This window comes from Bombina bombina, chromosome 4, assembly GCF_027579735.1.
Source record: "Bombina bombina isolate aBomBom1 chromosome 4, aBomBom1.pri, whole genome shotgun sequence".
NCBI classification, from domain to species: domain Eukaryota; kingdom Metazoa; phylum Chordata; class Amphibia; order Anura; family Bombinatoridae; genus Bombina; species Bombina bombina.
The window spans coordinates 170,936,376-170,957,230 of NC_069502.1; the positions used below are offsets into that span (position 1 = coordinate 170,936,376).

A 20,855-nucleotide genomic window follows, 5' to 3' on the forward strand; every position below is an offset into this window, starting at 1 on the left:
ATCAATATTCTAGTTGGTTTTTTTTTGTAGGGACATGAAACCAAAATTTTTTCCTTTCATGATTCAGATAGAGAATTTAATTTTAAACAACTTTCTAATTTACTTCTATTATCTAATTTGTTTCATTCTCTTGGTATCATTTGTTGAAGGTGCAGTAATGCACCAATTGTTTCTAACTGAACACATTGGTGAGTCAATCACAATCGATATATATATATATATATATATGCAGCCACCAATCAACAGCTAGAACCTAGGTTCTCTGCTGCTTCTGAGCTTGCCTAGATAAACCTTTCAGCAAAAGATAAAAAGAGAAGGAAGCAAATTAAATGATAGAAGTAAATTGGAAAGTTGTTTAAAATGTTATTCTCTATCTGAATCGTGAAAGAAAAAATTTGGGTTTCATGTCCCTTTAACCATGAATCTCTATGATTAAATTAAAAATATTTTTTATGCTAGTGGGTTATGTTACTGTCCACCAACAGGGCTGTGATCATTTTCTTATCAGCTAGTGAGATGCTATTCCATGGATCAGTAGTGCATAAACCTATGTTTTCTGTTGGTTTTCAAACCTGCCCTCAAACCTCCCCAACAGGCCAGGTTTTCTGGATTACCTTGGATGAGAGCAGGTAAAATAACCATTCGTAATAATCAGCTGATTGATTCACCTGTGCTCTTGTTCAGATATCATCAATATGTGGCCTGTTAGGGAGGCCTAAGGAGAGGTTTGAAAACCAGTGGCTTAAAGGGACAGTAAACCTTAAAAATAATGTTATATAATTCTGCACATAGTGCAGAATTATATAACATTATTTAGGTGCTATAGCCATAAAAGCATTTTTTCCTTTTATATTTTGCTAAAATACGGCGCTTTTACAGACCCGCTCTCTGCTGAGCAGGTCTGTAATATTCAGTCAGCGCATCGGGCCAGCTGTATAGTCACAGCCTGGCCTGACCGCGCCATAAGACTAAGTGCAGCTCGCTCCTGTGACAGGAGCGAGCTGCACTTAGTCTTATGGCGCGGTCGGGCCGGGCTGTGACTATACAGCTGGCCCGATGCGCTGACTGAATATTACAGACCCGCTCAGCAGAGAGCGGGTCTGTAAAAGCGCCGTATTTTAGCAAAATATAAAAGGAAAAAATGCTTTTATGGCTATAGCACCTAAATAATGTTATATAATTCTGCACTACGTCCCTTTAAAGTAATCAGCAGAGACATGAAGGTAAAGATTAAACTTCGTGATTCAGACAGAGAATGCAATTTTTTTTTTTTTTGAAAAATATTTTTTTATTGAGGTTGAAGTAATAGGTAACAAACAATTTTCCAACCACACAGGGTAAATACAAAATGTAAAGCAGTATTAATACTTAGTACATAAGATGAGAATGGTGCAAATAAAGTATTTATGTTAAATATTAACAAAAAGGTAGTGTAAACTATCAAATTAACCTGTGCAGGGGTAGGAATGACCTCTTTTTTTTCCCCTTCATAAACCAGCCACTACCATATATAACAAGGCGGAATATAGAGTAAGCACACGTTGTTGAATCTGAATTGAAAAACCTTATGGATTCAATTATACAATTAGGATATTTATAAGTATACGTGGGTAGTAGTCTGGCGCATGAGGGGGGGGGGGGGAGTCAGTGGGCCAGAGCCACTTTTAGTTTTGGGGGGGGGGGGAATTTAGGGGGGGGCGGGCTAGAGTACATATAGAGAGAGCATAGTCATCATTAAGAGTTAGAAGCGATGGGAGACTTATGAGGGTCCTGTAGTAAGGTTGCATAACTCATATTACAGGGATATGGAGCTTTATCGAATGTCATCTAAGGTTGCTCTCCTTTCATCACATAAGGCTATGGGAATAACTAAATATTGCATAGTAAACATACTATAATGAGGATCTCACATAACTTATCCTATATATGTCTGATTAAAAAGCAATATGGGGTATACAATGCTGTGGAGAGGGGGACTGTCATCAAACCATATATATATATATATATATATATATATATATATATATATATATATATATATTCACCACTAGAGTAGATATGGTACATAATGAACATTTGAAGAAAGACACTATATAGCTAAAGCTTATATAAAGGAATGCGCTTTAACAATAATTTCAGCAATTACAACCCTGTAAAATGCAGCAAGATTAATTTTCTGGGTCAGCATACATAAGATGTTATATTTAGGTAGTAGGCCAAGGTTGCAAGCTGTTATTGAGTGAAAAGACCCATTTAGGTTAGGGCTTAAGATGTATAATCCAGGCAGGCTAAAGTATTTGTTAGACTAGTCTAGCAAGCAAATTATATCGCATTATGTCACAAACCCCGAATATGGATTATGTATTTTGGCATATGTAAGATCATGAAAAAAGCTAGACAATTCACATGTACAATTTATAACACTGAATAGGTTGGGTTAGTAGATTAACCTCTACTGGTCTATGAGACTGATACAAACCAAATTTAGTAATCTTTATCTGTGTTGTTGGTACAGGCTGATAACCTATCTAGGTATGATGGTCTAATGCAAAACGTAGTTGAGCTTGTGCTATGTAACCAATATAGGCCTGTTGAGGATGGTATATGACAATGGGCTTTCAATTCACGCTCTCCTATGGCAAATTACCTCAAGCATTATATAAATAGATAGAGAAAGGTAAGCTATTAAGAAGTAGCAAGGCATAATCAACTATCATATTGGCTAGGTATCAAGACCTTTAAATCTACTATCGCCCAGTTTGATGAACAATATCAGCAAAACATTGTCAGAGAGAGTTACACAAAAGTGTTAGGTGCTCACAGTTATTAGTACCAATGTCTGAAGAGGAGCAGTGTGAAAGAGGACTAGGGTAAGAGTCAGACAATCCTTTAGCAGAGCATTCTCAGGTCCATCCGAGCAAAAACCTGCTAATCTAGCCGACATCTTGACGAAACCAACTGCTATGCTGCACGATGATCAGGCAGCTCAGAACACTCAACAACAGAGTCTGCACCGACTGAGTTCCACCCGGCAATGAAACGAGCGACGCCATGTCGCCTGTGTTTTCGAGAGAGCTGTGGTAGGTTGTGTTGCTCAAACGACCATAGGGATCTAAGATGCTGTGGATTTTCAGACCCCCGGCGTACTCTGTTGTGACCCAGCTTGTGGCCTCTTGAACAGATAGGTAAATAGGACTACATGCAGGAGTTGCTGCGGCATACCCCATCTCCACATGATAGGATCGAATAGCTTGTGGGATTGTAGAGAATAACTGACCTCCGTGCCTTGGGCTGACACCCCGGTTAACATTTTCAGAGAGCTGCATCCGGGAGTGTGTATGTTTGTCTCTCCCCAGTGGAGGGCCGACCGCATCCCCCCACTCCGGGTCTGTACAGTGAGTAGGCAGAATGGCTTGCATATAGAGCAGGGTGTTGTTCAAACGTCTACCCACTAGGTTCCCTATAGATAACTGAGGGCTCTGGGGCTTTGGAGTGCGGCTGAACCGCTCAGGCTGTTTCACATGACAAGGCTTAAAGTTAGTATCGGACAGTCTGAATGAGGCAGTTTTAGTTTTCCCCTGCATCCTGGGATCTGGCATATCGATCTGTGTGCTGTTAGGTAGGATCTCCAAAGTAGGTCCAGGCGTGATCTCCTCTGTGTAATCTGATGATTCTACAGTGGCGCTTTGCAGAAAGGGGTAGGCTGTGATCTCAGATGTCTCCCGATCTTGTGGCTGGTGGGGTAATAAAGCTGCCCATTTATCCCTTATGACGGTCAGATCATGCTTTAGCTCGTTATAGTATTCCGAAGGGATTGTTCTGCCTTCTTCTCCCATCTATCCAAAGACTCCATTTTAAGATGGCGATTCGCGCTCTTGCAGTCATACACTTAATAAAGTTTTTTTTTAGGGTCTGTTCTGTTGTGTGGTTCACTCCCAGCTCTCCCAGAGCATGTAATATAGGTAGGCTTGATGTGAGCTCAAAATAGTTTTTTAAAAGATATCTCCTATATTTATGTAAATTCACTATATAGTGTTATAGTTGAGGAGCTTCAGAGATGTGCGTCTGTTCAGTTTGCTAGTCGGCTCCGCCCTCCAATTTACTACTATTATCAGATTTGTCTAAACCTCTAGGTATCGTTTATTGGTCAGGATACCTAGATTGACTAACGTTTTCAACAATGTTATGCATATACTGTAAGGAAGCTGTGTTTTCAACAATGTATAGCATTGTTAGAAACATTGTTGCAATCACTGTTTACATATAGTTTCCATATAGTGCTCAAGAAACGTGCATGCTTCTAAGTCTACCTAGATATGCCCTTAAACAAAGGATAACAGCAGAACAAAGTAAATTTGAAATAGAAGGAAATTGGATAGAGTTGTATGCTCTGTCTAAATCATAAAAGTTTAATTTGGATTTTTAAGTCACTTTAACCCCTTCTAGGCAATTTTTTTTAATATATTTATCTGACCATGAAAAAAACATCTAAAATGATAAAAATAATGATAACACTTTTAAATAGTTCTCCTTTATAGATAGAAAAGTTTGAGTTAAATGTATTTTTTAAAAACAAACAAACAAACAAACAAACAAACAAACAAACAAAAAACAACCATATATTTAGCTCTTTCTCCCCTGTTACTGAGGAAGAAGTTTTGGCACTTACACTGCACTTTCACCTCACTACCTATCCCCTTGACCCTATCCCCTCACATGCACTGGTCACACCTATCCTCAAAAAAAACCTTCTCTTGATCCAACCTCTCCATCCAACTACCGGCCTATTTCCCTCCTCCCTCTTGCCTCAAAGCTTCTCGAAAAGCTAGTACATGCACGCCTATCCCATTTCCTTACATTAAACCTCCTTGACCCACTGCAATCTGGATTTCATCCCCATCACTCCACAGAGACAGCAATCGTTAAGGTTACCAACGACCTACTTACAGTAAAATCAAAAGGCAACTTCTCTCTGCTTATCCTCCTTGATCTGTCCGCAGCCTTTGATACTGTTGACCACCCTCTTTTGCTCCAAACCCTCCAGATCCTTCTGCATTTGTAAAACAGCCCTCTTGTGGTTCTCTTCCTACCTGTCAAACCGTACATTTAGTGTAGCCTTCTCTGAGACCTCCTCTGCCCAGTCACCACTTTCTGTTGGGGTACTGCAAGGCTCTGGCCTCAGTTCCCTCCTCTTCTCAATCTACACGTCATCATTAGGTTCCCTAATAAAGTCCCACGGGTTCCAATATCATTTTTTTTGCCGACGACACCCAAATCTACTTCTTTGCACCAGACCTATCTCCTTCCTTGCTAACTCGTGTCTTTCTCACACCTCTTCCTGGATGTCCTCTCACTATCTTAAGCTAAATCTCTCCAAAACTGAACTCCTTATTTTCCCCCCTTCTTCCAAAATCTCCACCCCCAATCTCTCTATAACTGTCGACAACTCCACTATTACCCCTACCCCGCATGCCCAATGTCTTGGGGTCATACTTGACTCAGATCTTTCTTTCACTCCTCACATTCAGTCCTAGGCTAAATCCTGCCGCTTCCACCTTAAAAACATCTCTAAAATTAGACATTTCCTTACACAAGACACAACTAAGATTTTAATTCACTCTCTCATGGCTCTCATCCTTTCACGCCTCGATTACTGCAACTCTGTCGTCTCTGGTCTCCCCAGCTGCCACCTAGCTCCTTTACAATCCATAATGAATGCCTCTGCCAGGCTCATCTTTCATTACACGTCGCTCTTCATCTGCTGCACCTTCCTGTCAATCCCTTCACTGGCTTCCTCTTGCCTCCAGGATTAAACGCAAAATTCTCACTCTGACATACAATGCCCTCAACTGCACTGCTCCCCCCTATATCTCAGACCTTGTCTCCAGATACTCTCCTTCCCATCACCTTCGCTTTGCTCATGACCTCCTATTCTCCTCCTCCCTTGTTACCTCCTCACACTCCCGCTTACAGGACTTCTCCCGACTGGCTCCCATCTTGTGGAACTCTCTGCCTCGCTCCACAAGACTCTCCCCTAGTTTTGAAAACTTCAAGCGCTCCCTAAAGACTCTACTGTTCAAAGATCCATACAACCTACACTAACCTTTCTTTATACCGTTTCCTCTCCTCCATTGCTATCCCCTTGAACCCCCTTAGCATGTAACCCTAAGAGCCCAGCTGTTTGTAGATCACCTTCTTAAGAGCCAACTACAACAGTGCGACTCTTGGCAGGGCCCTCTACCCGTCTGATCCCTATAAATGTTTCCTTGTATTCCGCCTATGTTTATAGCCCTGTGGAATCTACAAAAAATTGATAATAATAATAATAATAATAACACAACACATACCGATAATGCATATGAAAGGTCCCTAATTAAACATGTAAACAAAACTGTTATAACAAAAACAATTTTTTTAAGAGCATTGCATAGACTTTGCAGAGGTTAAAGGGGCAGTGAACACATAGGGCTCGATTTATCAAGCCCTTCTCTCCACTTCGACTGCAGATTTGGACAAGCGAAGCTGCAGTCAGGATTTATCAAGCCGAGGTAATCAAACCGCTGCTTCCTTGCCCTGTTCTCCACCTCTTCTGACAGCCAATCACGCACGGGCAGGGGTGTATAGCTGCTAAACGCCGGCAGCGGATTACTGCCTGCCAGAAGAGAAGACGGACGGACAAGGGCGAATATGTCCGCCCCTCTCTGATAAATCGAGCCCTTGGAGATTGTAATAAAATGCGTAATCATACATAGCAAAATAACTTTTGATTATACATTATTTATTTAGCCTCTTTTCCTGTAATTTAAGTCTGAAAATTGTACATTTTCCAGTCCTGAACACCTTGCCACATATCTCTCTCTAAACTGCAGTTTGTTATTTTATCTTTTCTGCTGAAGCCAAACAATTGAAATTTTGTAAACACAATGATAGTGAGAAGCCCTGTCTTCTACTGACTCAAACCTGGATTGGCTCCTCTCAATAAGGGTAATGTTTGAACACTGAAAAACAATTGCAGAGGCACAGTGTTAATCTGATCTAATAACATCCAGACTCTGCTGATATGTTAATCTATTGCAGAAAATTTTGTAATTATAAAGTTTTTACTGTCCCTGTAAAGATCTGTCACCAGTGAAACAAGTTTTATATATTAGATTCATTTTAGCTTGCTAAGTTGCATTAAAACTTTATCTACTTTTTGCATTTCACTTTGCATTTTACTTCCCCAGTAAGTAAAAATAAGAGAGCTCAAGATACTGAATGTGCTAGTGACATACTGACAAAACAACGTCTGCCGCTGACCATATAGTTTATAGGCCGATATTTCTAAAAGCACTCAAATTAGCATGCATGCATGTACATTAAAGGGCAATAATAGTAAAAAAATGTAAACAGTAGAAGTAATGCTCAGGACTTGCAGAGCACTGCTGGCCCTGAGTGGAAAATATCGCCAATTCAATCAGCAGCGCTAGTTCCACATCTGAGTGACGTGACGATCAGCAAGATTTTCCGCTTGGGATCAGCAGTGCTCTGCAAGTCCTGAGCGGCATTTCTAATGTGCTGGGTTAAACACACAGAAGTCTAGGGTCAACAGCTTTAAATTACATACATTAATGGATTAGATCATGTAATATTTTTGGGACTATTTTAGCCCATTTATTTCTTATTCAGCATTTGAATGAATGCTGAATAAGGCAGCGAGCAGCAGATTTGACTATTTTTGCCGCTGGATTTATTAGTGTTGAAGTGTAACACACAAATGTTTGTGCAAATCCATAGATTTGGGTGTTGCAGTATAAAACTACAATGCTCAAAATAGCCAAATGCCACTTAATAATGAACAATTGCCTATTAGCAAGCTCTTTAAAGCCACAATATAACAGCTACAAAAATATTTGCTACAAAAAAAAATATGCAAACGTTTTTTAAATCAAGCTGCAGAAGTGCAAAGTGAAATTTTGTATGTTATGACTATGATTATCCTATGAGATTGAAAGCAAAAAGATTTAAAAGCTGCATTTCTTTTAAACGAGCGTGCAATAAATTGAAACAAAGACATTATTAGAACACGTATACATAACTTAGGTACTTACGTTTCTTTTTCAGAATGCCACTTTTAGACTTCTGTGAATAATACAATGCTTTCTGAGTGATCCAAGTGTACCTAGTGTGTAAACCAAACAGAAAAACACAAATACTTGAGCATTTAAACCAGACATATATTTTTAATGTTCCTTCCTTGTCTCCTTTCCTCCCTATCTCTTTAGAATAGTAACAGTAATGTATATGGAATTATATTATGTCATATTTGATGGAAGACCCCCAATGAAGAGTGGGTCAAATGCTCTACATAGGGAAATGTAGTCTTGGTTTATGTTATGTTATTTAATTTTTGAAAATAACGGTGCATATTATAGTAATAATGGGAACTACTATTTTTTTTTCCTCCCAAAAGAAATATATAAAGTGGCATTTTATTAGGATGATAGTATGTTTAAATTTTAATGAACATGCTCTGTACTATTTTTTCCCAAGCTGTTTAAATACTCTGCATGGTGTTGTACTGTATGATAATATAAAATGTTAACACTGTTCATTATAAATAAATATATTAAAAAAAAACAACACAGGACAGAGGCCAATTAGATGCAATTAGGAGACAGCAAATTATAATATCATATTCTAATTTACAATACGTGTACAATGTGTTACCTGTTAATCCAAACACATCTCTAATCCCTTAAGATTATAAATATTCCTCACATTTCGCGCAATTAAAGTATACTTTGTATTCAAGGGATAGTAAAGTCAATCTAAAGTTCATAATGCAGACAGCAACTTTACATTTTACTTTTGTTATTAAATTTGCTTTGTTCTCTTTTTATCCTCTGTTAAAAAAGTCAACCTTAGTAGGTTCACTCAGGAACAGCAATGCATTACTGGGAGCTAGCTGAACAAATCTGGCGACCCAATGACAAAAGGCATATGTGTGTAGTCACCAATAATCAGCTAGCTCCCTTTAGTGCATTTCTGCTCTTGCTCATACCACAGCATTCTCTACAGTAAAAGGAATTCTATGCCACCATCTTATTGCAGTCACAGTTTCTTGTGATCTTTAAATGTGTTGGCACCAATCACTTTAAAATATATATGTTGTAGAGCTTAACTGGCAGACCTAATGAACAGAGGGCCCTGGTGCAAGATTTTTTTTGCCCCCCCCCCCCAAAAAAAAATTTATTCGAAGTAATAGTAATAGAACCAATCAATATATAACTAAACAGAATAATATTTATTTCGACTACAAAAAATAGTGCATTATGTCATTTAAAAAAAAAAAAATTACATATATACAGTATATATATATCTATCTGTGTGTTGTATTAATTTATTTTGTAACTTGAACCCTGACTTGTTCCCAATTTGTTTAATTGAGAGCTTGCATTTGTATGGCTGTAATAGGGACCCAGGTTTTGGAAGAGACCTTGACGTGGTACCTGGGCTTGTCCCATTTGGCCAGATGTGGCAACTAACTCTTCCAGTTTTGCTTTTAATCTTAGCTGAGAGTTTGCAAGCGAGTGCTGGACTTTCTCTGTATATACACACATATACATACATACATACATACACTATATATATATATATATACACACACATATATATATATATATATATATATATATATATATATAACACACAGAGAAAACCCAGCACTCACTTACAAGCTCTCAGCTAAGATTTAAAAGCAAAAATGGAAAGGTTAGTTACCGCATCTGGCCAAATGGGACAAGCTCAGGTACCACGTCAAGGTCCTTTCCAAAACCTGAGACCCTAAAACAGCCACACAATGCAAGCTTTCAAATCCAAACAAACTGAAAACAAGGGAAGGGTGCACAGGAATATTGTTAGTGAGTGCTGGGTTTTCTCTGTGTGTTGTATTAATTTGTTTTGTAATTTTCCCTATGGTTCTTGCACCCAGACCTGTCTGGGGTTAACTGCTTGTGGCTCTGGGGACAGCACAGCTTCCTGTGAGTGCCAGTGGCACCCAGGGCTGAGCATGTTGCAGGGTCATGGGATGTGTACCCGGTCCGGTATGAGAGTGCAGTTCCCTTCCGTGTTTTATATATATATATATATATATATATATATATATATATATATATATATATATATATATACATATATACACACATATACATACACACACATATACATACACACATAATAAACACACACGCATACACTAAAATATAGTGCACATGCCACAGGGGCTGACTGGAAACTTTTGGCCCAGGGGGCAAGTACAACCCCAGAGGCCCATAGTGCAGCAACTCGACCCCCTGTCCGCCTAAGATTTGAAACAATAAGATGAAAGTGATGGTAAAGATTGGGGTGGGAAAAAACAATTATATAATTAGTGTAACCATGCTAGATGATTGACATTTTATAAGAATATAATATGTCATATACAATAAATTAAACTAAAAGATTCCTGGTTGTGTGGAGTGATCATTATGTTAATGATTTATCCAGATGTAGAGTCTATGGTTGCATTATACACATTATACACACACTATACACATTACATTCACTATTCTCACACACACACACATCCCCATTATACACACACACACATTATTCACAGACACATCCATTATACACACACACACACACACACACACATCCATTATACACACACACACATTCCCATTATACACACACACACATATTCCCATTATACACACACACACACATTCCCATTATACACACACACACACATTCCCATTATACACACACACACATTCCCATTATACACACACACACACATTCCCATTATACACACACACACACATTCCCATTATACACACACACACACATTCCCATTATACACACACACACACATTCCCATTATACACACACACACACACACATTCCCATTATACACACACACACATTCCCATTATACACACACATTCCCATTATACACACACACACACATTCCCATTATACACACACACACATTCCCATTATACACACACACACATTCCCATTATACACACACACACACATTCCCATTATACACACACACACATTCCCATTATACACACACACACAAGCACATACGTATACATGTAATATTGTCCCTACAAACTAATTAAAAAGGGGGAGGTGGCAATTAACACATATAAATAGTCACAATGTGAGAAAGACATTATAAAACAAAAGCAGAATGGAGTGAGCTTATCAGCCCGTCACTCTCCTTCTGCACCTCCAGCCTATAAGCCACTATCATTCTCCTTCTATACCTCCAGCCTATCAGCCCCTCTCACTCTCCTTCTATACCTCCAGCTTATCAGCCCGTCATTCTCCTTCTACACCTCCAGCTTATCAGTCCCTGTCACTCTCCTTCTACACCCCCAGCCTATAAGACCATTACTCTCCTACACCTCCAGCCTATAAGCCCCTGTCACTCTCCTTCTACACCTCCAGCCTATAAGCCCCTGTCATTCTCCTTCTATACCTCCAGCTTATCAGCCCGTCATTCTCCTTCTACACTTCCAGCCTATCAGCCCCTGTCACTCTCCTTCTACACCTCCAGCCTATAAGCCCGTCATTCTCCTTCTATACCTCCAGCTTATCAGCCCGTCATTCTCCTTCTACACCTCCAGCCTATAAGCCCGTCATTCTCCTTCTACACCTCCAGCTTATCAGCTCCTGTCACTCTCCATCTACACCCCCAGCCTATAAGCCTGTCACTCTCCTTCTACACCTCCAGCCTTTAAGCCCATCATTATCCTTCTACACCCCCAGCCTATAAGCCCCTGTCACTCTCCTTATACACCTCCAGCCTATAAGCCCCTGTCATTCTCCTTATACACCTCCAGCCTATAAGCCCCTGTTATTCTCCTTCTACACCTCCAGCCTATCAGCCCAGCCCCTGTCACTCTCCTTATACACCTCCAGCCTATAAGCCCCTGTCATTCTCCTTCTACACCTCCAGACTATCAGCCCGTCACTCTCCTTCTACACCCCCAGCCTATCAGCCCCTGTTACTCTCCTTCTACACCCCCAGCCTATCAGCTCATCATTCTCCTTCTACACCTCCAGCCTATAAGCCCCTGTCATTCTCCTTCTACACCTCCAGCCTATCAGCCCGTCACTCTCCTTCTACACCCCCAGCATATCAACCCCCGTCACTCTCCTTCTACACCCCCAGCATATCAGCCCCTGCCACTCTCCTTCTACACCTCCAGCCTATCAGCTATGGTTTTCACTATCCCAATGCATCCCCAGTGTGTCAGTCCCTGTCACTCCCCTCCTACACCACCAGCATATGAGTACTTGTCACTCTTCCTGTACCCCAACCTATCAGTCCCCTGTCACTTTCCCCCTGTACACCCAGCCTGTCAGTCTCCTATCAGTCGTCCCTTGGTATATCATTACCGTGGATAAAAAAGAAAATATACTCCAGTAGGTAAAATGAATAATTGGGAACACATTGCAGGGTAAAACGTACGTAGCTGGGATTTGTAACTTACAACAGTAAAGGAGCCCCCGTTTCACCTAATGCATGTCTTTCAGAGAAAGGAGGGACTGGAGGTAAAATATATGTGTATAAACGCCAACAGAATTTTTCATGGGTTTTATCTAACCATATCGGTAGAGCTCCTTGTTTTGCGGAGGCCAGTACTCGAAACTCCCTAGCTTCTCCGCTGACAGGATTGGTCAGGATAACCGACTGCCAGTTTTGAGAACACTGCGCCTCCATCTATACAACTATTGCTAAGTTCCAGAGCATTTATACCTGTGTTAATAACTCTGCGTTAATATCTCCTCTACATATGAAATCACTGGATACAAGGTTTGTCTTATGTGGGAACTTTCCGTGACGAAAATCCTTGTTTTGGCTTTTTGCCGGTTGCCTTATTTACCATCTGTCTCACAAGGGTTTGAAGTGGCTTGGTCATCTTATTTTACACAAATTCTGTCTTCTATTTAGGTGCATACTAGGGATTACTTCCATGTGTTGCTATGTATAAAGTTTTTGCTGTATCTTCAGTGTATAATGATTTATTACTCATTTGTTTAGCCATGTGTGAGTGTCACATGGTTTAATAACGTTACATTTGGTTAAAGGCAAAAGTGCTATTTAAAGTATTTTTCTTTTCACTTTTTGAATAAATATATTAACTATATACCATACCTGGCAAGTTGTTCATCCACTTTCTGTTTTGCTTCATCAATACAGATCTTCATGGTATTGTACCATTTTTGGAAATCAAAGCAAATTTTGTCTGGTAAGAAGAAAGTGCATATTTGTGAATACAATCTAGAAATATCTGATAAATGAATATTTTGTGAATTAGGATAGGCTAAGAGTTTGTGGGTTTCTGTTTAATACAGTTTAGTAGGGAGTGAGTATTTTTAGGTTTGACAAATGGGAAAAATCCTCTGCATTTTTCCTAGTTTCTGGCTTATGTTAGTCAGAAATATATCAGTATCACTGAAGTGAATTTAAATAACATGCATAACCCTGGTTAAATATTTTAAAAATTAAAGGGACATTAAATTAAGCATAGTTTTTAAAAGTAATAAATACAAAAAAATGGCGTCACAAGCCTAACCCTGCTAATTCTTTGTTTGCTGTAGTAGCTCCTTTACTGTATATCTGAACTAACTGCTGTCCGCATAGAAGATACAATGGGCAGCTTTTAAAAGCATATGTCCAGGGACAGAGTATTTAAAGGGACATGAAACCCAAAATTAATCTTTCACGATTCAGATAGAGCAGTTCTAAACAACTTTCAAATTTACTTCTGTTATCAAATTTTCTTCTCTCTCTTAATATCTTTCGTTAAAAAGCAGGGACATAAGCTCAGGAGCATGCACGCGTCTGGAGCACTATATGGCAGCAGTTTTTCAAGAATGTTATCCATTTGCAGGAGCACTAGATGGCATCACTATTTTCTGTCATTTAGTGCTCCAGATACCTACTTAGGTATCTCTTCAACAAAGAATACCATGGGAATGAAGCAAATTTGATAACGGAAGTAAAATGGAAAAAAATTTTAAAATTGTATTCTCTGTCTGAATCCCAAAATAAATTTTTGGGGGGTTTCATATCCCTTTAAATGCTGATCTATACTATGCATATATAAAGAAAATGCATGTTATGTCCCTATAAAAGGTTTTGTGCAGCTGTCTGAGTGCTGGAATGACCTTTAAAAGGTATTTGTAGTATAATAGATGGATAATAAAGTACGCATGAATATACTCTGTACATAATATGTAAGTAGAGAGTAAAACGTTTATTTTTATCTATGTGCTTGACATAAGTGCCTGTAGTAACAACTTTTCACTTGCAAGGTTAGCAAAGTGAGACATTTTTACACACTAAAAACCTAGTGTCATTATCAGCCTATGATGTGAAGTGAAGAATGACTTTGTCCTACATCCCTTTTATTAATCTTTTATCTGTAGCTGCTTAGCAGCATGCCCCCATCTCCTTATACTTGTCATTGTAAACTTTAAATAAAGTTGTGCGGTAACGTCATCACGTCATTGTGCGTGACATCACCACGTAAAACGTCAAGCCCCGGCGATGCCGGTCACTAAACAGGCCAGATCGCCTGGGTGGAAGTAGGTGGAAGCCCCCAGATTGCCCTCAAGGTGGGTGAGTGCTAGCGACGGCTCTGAGCCGTCATCAGCACCTGACTGGGATAATTTGCGACGGCTCAGAGCCGTCCTTAGAACTCAAGGGGTTAAACAGGAACATTAAAAATATGTTGCAAGATAGTTTGCTCATTAACATATATCCAGAAGGCAATGTAGAGATGCGGAGAGCCAGATAAAAAGCACTGGGAGGCTATATCATGGCCAAAGGGCTTAGGTTGGACAACCCTACAACATAAAATAAATTACCTTTATTCTTTCGGTTTGCCACTGCAGATTTGCGTGATATCCACCTATTAAAGAACAAAACTTAAATTATAAATTTTACCCTGCTGACAGTAATAGTAAGACTATCAAAGCCAGTTGTAAAGAAGTTCCTGAACATTAAATGTAAAACAAAATTTATACTTCTATCTTCACTAGCGGTTTAAAGTCATGTGCAGCTCATAGTAGGTAGAATCTCCCTACAATATCTAGGACTCCTCTTACCTAATATATACAGCTCAGCTTCCAGCAAAATATGGCTCTAATACAGGACCTATAGCATAGACAAGGTGACAGAGGATTGTCCTCCAAAGGAAATGCAGGAAGCAAACCCAGCCTCTTTCATTTAAGCATTTGTGCATATTCCTGAATGACTCCAACTCCCTGCTTGACCCTCTACAATTAAGCTTTTAGCACTTTACTGAAACTGTCCTCACTCAAATCCAACATACAATGCTCACTATTACTACTACTATACCTAGAAATATGTTTTTTTTATATACTGTATATAAATATACTGTTGAGTACCCCATCTTACTAAATACTCAACTCCATTGGTCTGTATGCTACTGCCAACCAATCCTGCACTGAATCCTACCTCTCTAAATGATTCTTCAGCATCTTTTCCTGTACCACCTCACCAAATTTGTTGGTGCATTCCAAGTCCTAGTATTGTGACCCCTGTTCTTCTTTATCCACACTTGGAAAATTCACAAGCTTGTTTGGGGCTCCAATTCTACCTTTAATGTTCGACACACAGATCTATGCATTTTTCTCCCACCCTATCCCCCTTCCCTAAATAGTATCACTAATTATCTTGTATCACTAACTTTCATTCTGGATGGTCTCCCATCACCTCAACATCAAACTTTCCAAGACTGAACTATAACATTTCAGTTAAATCCCCCAAAACTGAAATCTCAATCATTACAAAGATACTATAACAGTGTTATCATAAATCTGCTGCCTTGGGTAGAACCTAATCAGAACCTAACATCTAAAGGTGTTTAGAAGATGAAAGAGTCATTGGGAACATTTATGCATGTCCCAATATGTTTCTAGTCAGTGTAATTCTGCTTAAATGATTTTATACGAAGTAAATGTTTAGTTGATTCTGGTATCTGTGTTTCTGTACTATATGTAGTTAAAAGGAGATGAGTCATATCTATAAATATAGTGTTTTTGGTTTTGCCTTTCTGTCCAGCCCCTTATACGTAGGTTTAGTCTTTGTTGAGGAATGCTACTAGGGTGAGAAAATATATTTTATTTGTGCAGTGGTGTATTTAGGTTTTGTGCTGCCTTATGCATTCAAAATTCTCCTTACCACTAGGAGGCAAAGATTCCCAAAGCCCAAGAGCTCTATAAAAAAACACCCACCTCAAATGTACCTCAGTCTAACGTAAGACATGTGCTACCCAGAAGAGTGTTAAACCAACCTGCACTATCCAGACAAGTGTAGACCCGAAGGCTGATGTGCAAAATTAAAACTAAGCATGACAAAAACCAGACATGAGCAAATCAACAATAATGTATGTATATATCAGAAATAAAAATAAAAAGAGGTGCAATGTAAACATCTAATACGCTATCAATGGTGCAAGCAGTCCAAAAAAAAAACGTTCATGATTTAATTAGGGAATGTAATTTTAAACAACTTCCCAATTTACTTTTATCACCAATTTTGCTTTGTTCTCTTGGTATTCTTAGTTGAAAGTTAAACTTAGGAGGTTCATATGCTAATTTCTTAGACCTTGAAGACTGCCTCTAATCTGAATGCATTTTGACCACTAGAGGGCATTAGTTCATGTGCTTCCTATAGATAACATTGAGCTCATCCAGGTGAAGTGACCTAGGAGTGAGCACTGATTGTCTAAAATGCAAGTCTGTCAAAAGAACTGAAATAAGGGGGCAGTCAGCATAAGCTTAGATACAAGGTAATTACAGAGGTAAAACGTGTATTATTATAACTGTGTTGGTTATGCAAAACTGGGGAATAGGTAATAAAGGGATTATCTTTCTTTTTAAACAACAAAAATTCTGGTGTTGACTGTCCCTTTAAACATAAAGAACAGTTACCATAAAAAAAATAATACTGTTAAAGAAGGACAAAGGCTGCACACATGATTATCAGCGTTTATTTACCTAATTGAAAAATAGGGAGCGAGAGGGAGTCCACTCTACACCCTAGAGCCTTGAACACAAGCACACACACAAAATAAAACACAACATAAGAGAAAAGTCCAGCACAAAGCTGAGAGGCTGACTGAAAATCTCATTACAATATACCCATATCATATCGTAAATGCACGTAATTGCTAGCAAAGAAATAAGGCTGGCCGGCTAACGCTACCAAGAACACTGCAAATACAAGAAGATAAAGGTGTACATAGGGGCCCAAAAATATTGTTGATGTAGTTCGTATAGAGCCAGATATGTATCTGAACCGGCACTCAAGTGTCATACGATACGCTCCGGTTGTTGCTCAGTCTCCTAAATGCAGGGAGTACAAGTTGCAGTCTATATATCAAACTACGGCATCAGAGGCTCCAAAAGCACCCATAGTCTATTGAAGATGAATGAGATTCAAATGTGCAAGACACTGAGGCATGAAGGGGGTGCAAGACTAATGCAAGTCGTACCTGACCTCATATGAGCATTGTTCGCTATTCGAATGGATAAACTCAGGTTCCCTTCCTTGATGCGAAGCACAGATGGTGGGTAGGTCGGCGTCTTCACTTGCCGTTCAGATTCCTCGCCTCACGGATGCACTGCAGCAGTTCTCAGCTGTGTCGGACGTATTGACTACGTCATTGAACTCCAAAGCATGATGCGTTTAGCCCCTCCCACAAAGTGTTGAATCAGGGGCTTCATTGGATGTAACATTCATTGGTCTTGTCGCTATTTGTAATTTATTATTTGATTAGAAACGGCACTCACTGTGATGTCATCAGGGCTTACGTAGTTGCAACACGTTTCATTAGTACAATGTTTGGATTGTTGGTCCGTGTCTTAAACTCTAAAAGGAACTCAGGATCTGTGTTAGTTTAGATTTTTCACTATATCCTCAGCTTTCCACATGCTTATGTCTTGGGTCATCATATACAAAGGTAAACTGTCAGCTAATGTACGGTGCCTTAATATTGCCTACATCATGTATAATAACCTCTTATTTCGCTTTATCTAATGTTGTCATATATACATTTATAAACATCTTATAAATTTAGCAAAGCGTTATGTTCATGATAAAAGCAAACATGCATTCTTATACCATATGTATCATAAAAAGCAAGAATACTCAATTTTCTCATTGAGACCCACAGGACTAAGAGTGTTTAGCCTATACATCCATCTAGATTCATGTTGTAGGATAATTCTATCCAGGTTCCCTCCTCTTCTACTAGATTTTAACTGTTCTATGCCCATAATTTTTAATTTTGTGAAATCTGAGTTATGGCAAGATTTGAAATGCCTAGCCACAGGGCTATCTTTGTCTTCATTTTTAATGTCATCTCTATGTTCCCTTATCCTATTCTTCAATTCCCTTGTCGTTTACCCAAAATAGAATTTTGGACAGGGACAATTTAAAAAGGTAAATTACATTTTTAGAGGTACAGGTAATCCTGTCTTTAACATGAGGAGGTATTGTTCTAGTAGGAGTACAGAAAGTGGATGACCCTATGATATAACTACAGTATACACAAAGCCCACATGGGACACTGCCACCTTGATTATGTACGGCTGTCAACCAGTTAGTCCCTTGTTCTCTTTTGAACTCACTATGCACTAACTTATCTTTAATGCTCTGAGCCCTTTTAGCTGTTAGGAGTGGTATTCTGATATACACCCATGGGTGTATATCAGAATACCCACTCCTAACAGCTAAAAGGTGGCAGTGTCCCATGTGGGCATTGTGTATACTGTAGTTATATCATGGTCATCTACCATACTGTGATCCCCCACCAACATGGCATAGAAATGGTAAAAAAAAAACTTCTTGCAGAGAGTAAACACTACTCGGGACCCCCCATTGAATTTCTGTTAAACCTGATGGAGGATCTGTTTGGAAACATTTTTCAGATCTGAGAATGATCACTTTTCACAAACCCTTGGCACGGTGATGGGGTCAAGTATGGCCCTGGTACATCAATATATACATGGCGATGTATGAAAAACATCACATTTTCAATTCTCAACAGAACTCCATCCGTTTTTACTGTTACTATATCGACAATGTATCCTTGATATGGAGGGGTACCTCTGATTCCCTTCTTGGATGGTTTAATGGTCCTAACAGTCTTGACTCAACCATACGTCTTGGAAAAAACTAGCAGCATCACCCAGCCAGTGACATCACGAATTGGAGGCGGACACACAGAGTCAGTGTGGTTTGGAAAAAGCCGGTCCTGACATAAGGGGTAAGAAGACCTGCATATTAACATATACCAAGTTAGAGCTGGTGAGTCCCTGTGGAAGATCTGGTGGTCCGGTGAGCTTGGTCTCGAGGAGGACCGCTGGTCTGTTTACATGCTGCAGTGATTTATGAACTGCAACATGTTGTGGATACATTGTTCACTATTCCAGGTGGAATTTTAACAGATTGCCGATTATGTTGTGCCACAAAACATGGCTAAGATATATTTTAAATTGCAACATTTATACTGGTAATATTTATTCAGGGATCCCTGATATAGGCTCAGTTGAATTTGTTTGTTTTTTATTGCCCTAATAAAAATTTTTTTATTTTTTCTCAATATGAGTGTGATGTATACACCGATTTGTTCTTAAAAAGGGACGGTGTCTGTACTTTTGTATTTGATTGGCTTAATAGGGGGTTGCAGGATTAGGTTTACCGTCTGTGCTCTCTTTGATCAATATATATATATATATATATATATATATATATATATATATATATATATATATATATATATATAAAATAATCTAAATGTTAAAAAATGACACTTACCAATAGATGATATTCGTCCACCAGCAAACAGTAGACAGCCAAAAGTAGACAAAAAGTAGACAGCCAAACCAGTACTGAAATATATCAGCAGAGGTTATGGAGTAGGAGTATATTATAGATCCATAGAAGGAGGCAAAGACAAGTCCCTGCGACAAATTATGGAGGGTCTGTGACAGATTTCCCATGAGGCAAAAAAGGAGCCACAAACCATACCCCACATACATTTCTCTGACAAGCACTGTACTCTGAGCGGAAACCGAGCCTCACTATAGACTGAGAACCCCTCTCTCTGAAGAACCACCTCCAGCGGAGGCGAAGTAAAGACTAATGTACATGTGAGGTGGGAGGGGTTTTATAGGGCTCTTGGAGTTTGGGAATCTTTGTCTCCTCCTAGTGGTAGAGAAGAGTAATTCCCAAGAGAAATTGATCGTGGACTCTAACCACCTGTATGAAAGAAAACCTAAACACTTCTGGCTGAAGCAGAGAAATATCCTCTGCTGCTATATTACAAAAAGGTACCTCTCAAGAGGGGTAGCAAAAAATACAAGGTAAGAATAGGCCTCAAAGAAATTTCTACTTGCTCCAAGGGTCACAAAAAAACAAATTATGCTTACCTGATAATTTTCTTTTCTTCTGATGGAAAGAGTCCACAGCTCCATTCCTTACTTATGGGAAATAAGAACCTGGCCATCAGGAGGAGGCAAAGACACCCCAGCCAAAGGCTTAAATACTCCTCCCACTCCCCTCATCCCCCAGTCATTCTGCGGAGGAACAAGGAGCCAAAGAATAAATATCAGTGTGAAAGGTGAGGACGCCCCACATAAAAAATTATGTGTGGGGAGCTGTGGACTCTTTCCATCAGAAGAAAAGAAATTTATCAGGTAAGCATAATTTATGTTTTTCTTCTTAAATGGAAAGAGTCCACAGCTGCATTCATTACTTTTGGGAAAACAATACC

General features: G+C 39.2%; 1 protein-coding gene across 2 annotated transcripts in view; it reads right to left on the minus strand.

The window, feature by feature from the left end:
• TAF1B (TATA-box binding protein associated factor, RNA polymerase I subunit B) overlaps positions 1–20,855 on the minus strand; it is a 316,787-nt gene that overhangs the window by 97,916 nt on the left and 198,016 nt on the right. For both annotated transcript variants that reach the window (XM_053709699.1, XM_053709698.1), the window contains exons 11-13: positions 14,917–14,960; positions 13,199–13,289; positions 8,091–8,161 (exon numbers count right to left, since the gene is read on the minus strand). In XM_053709699.1, the coding sequence (XP_053565674.1) occupies positions 8,091–8,161; positions 13,199–13,289; positions 14,917–14,960 (206 nt within the window). The remainder of the gene's footprint in view (positions 1–8,090; positions 8,162–13,198; positions 13,290–14,916; positions 14,961–20,855) is intronic.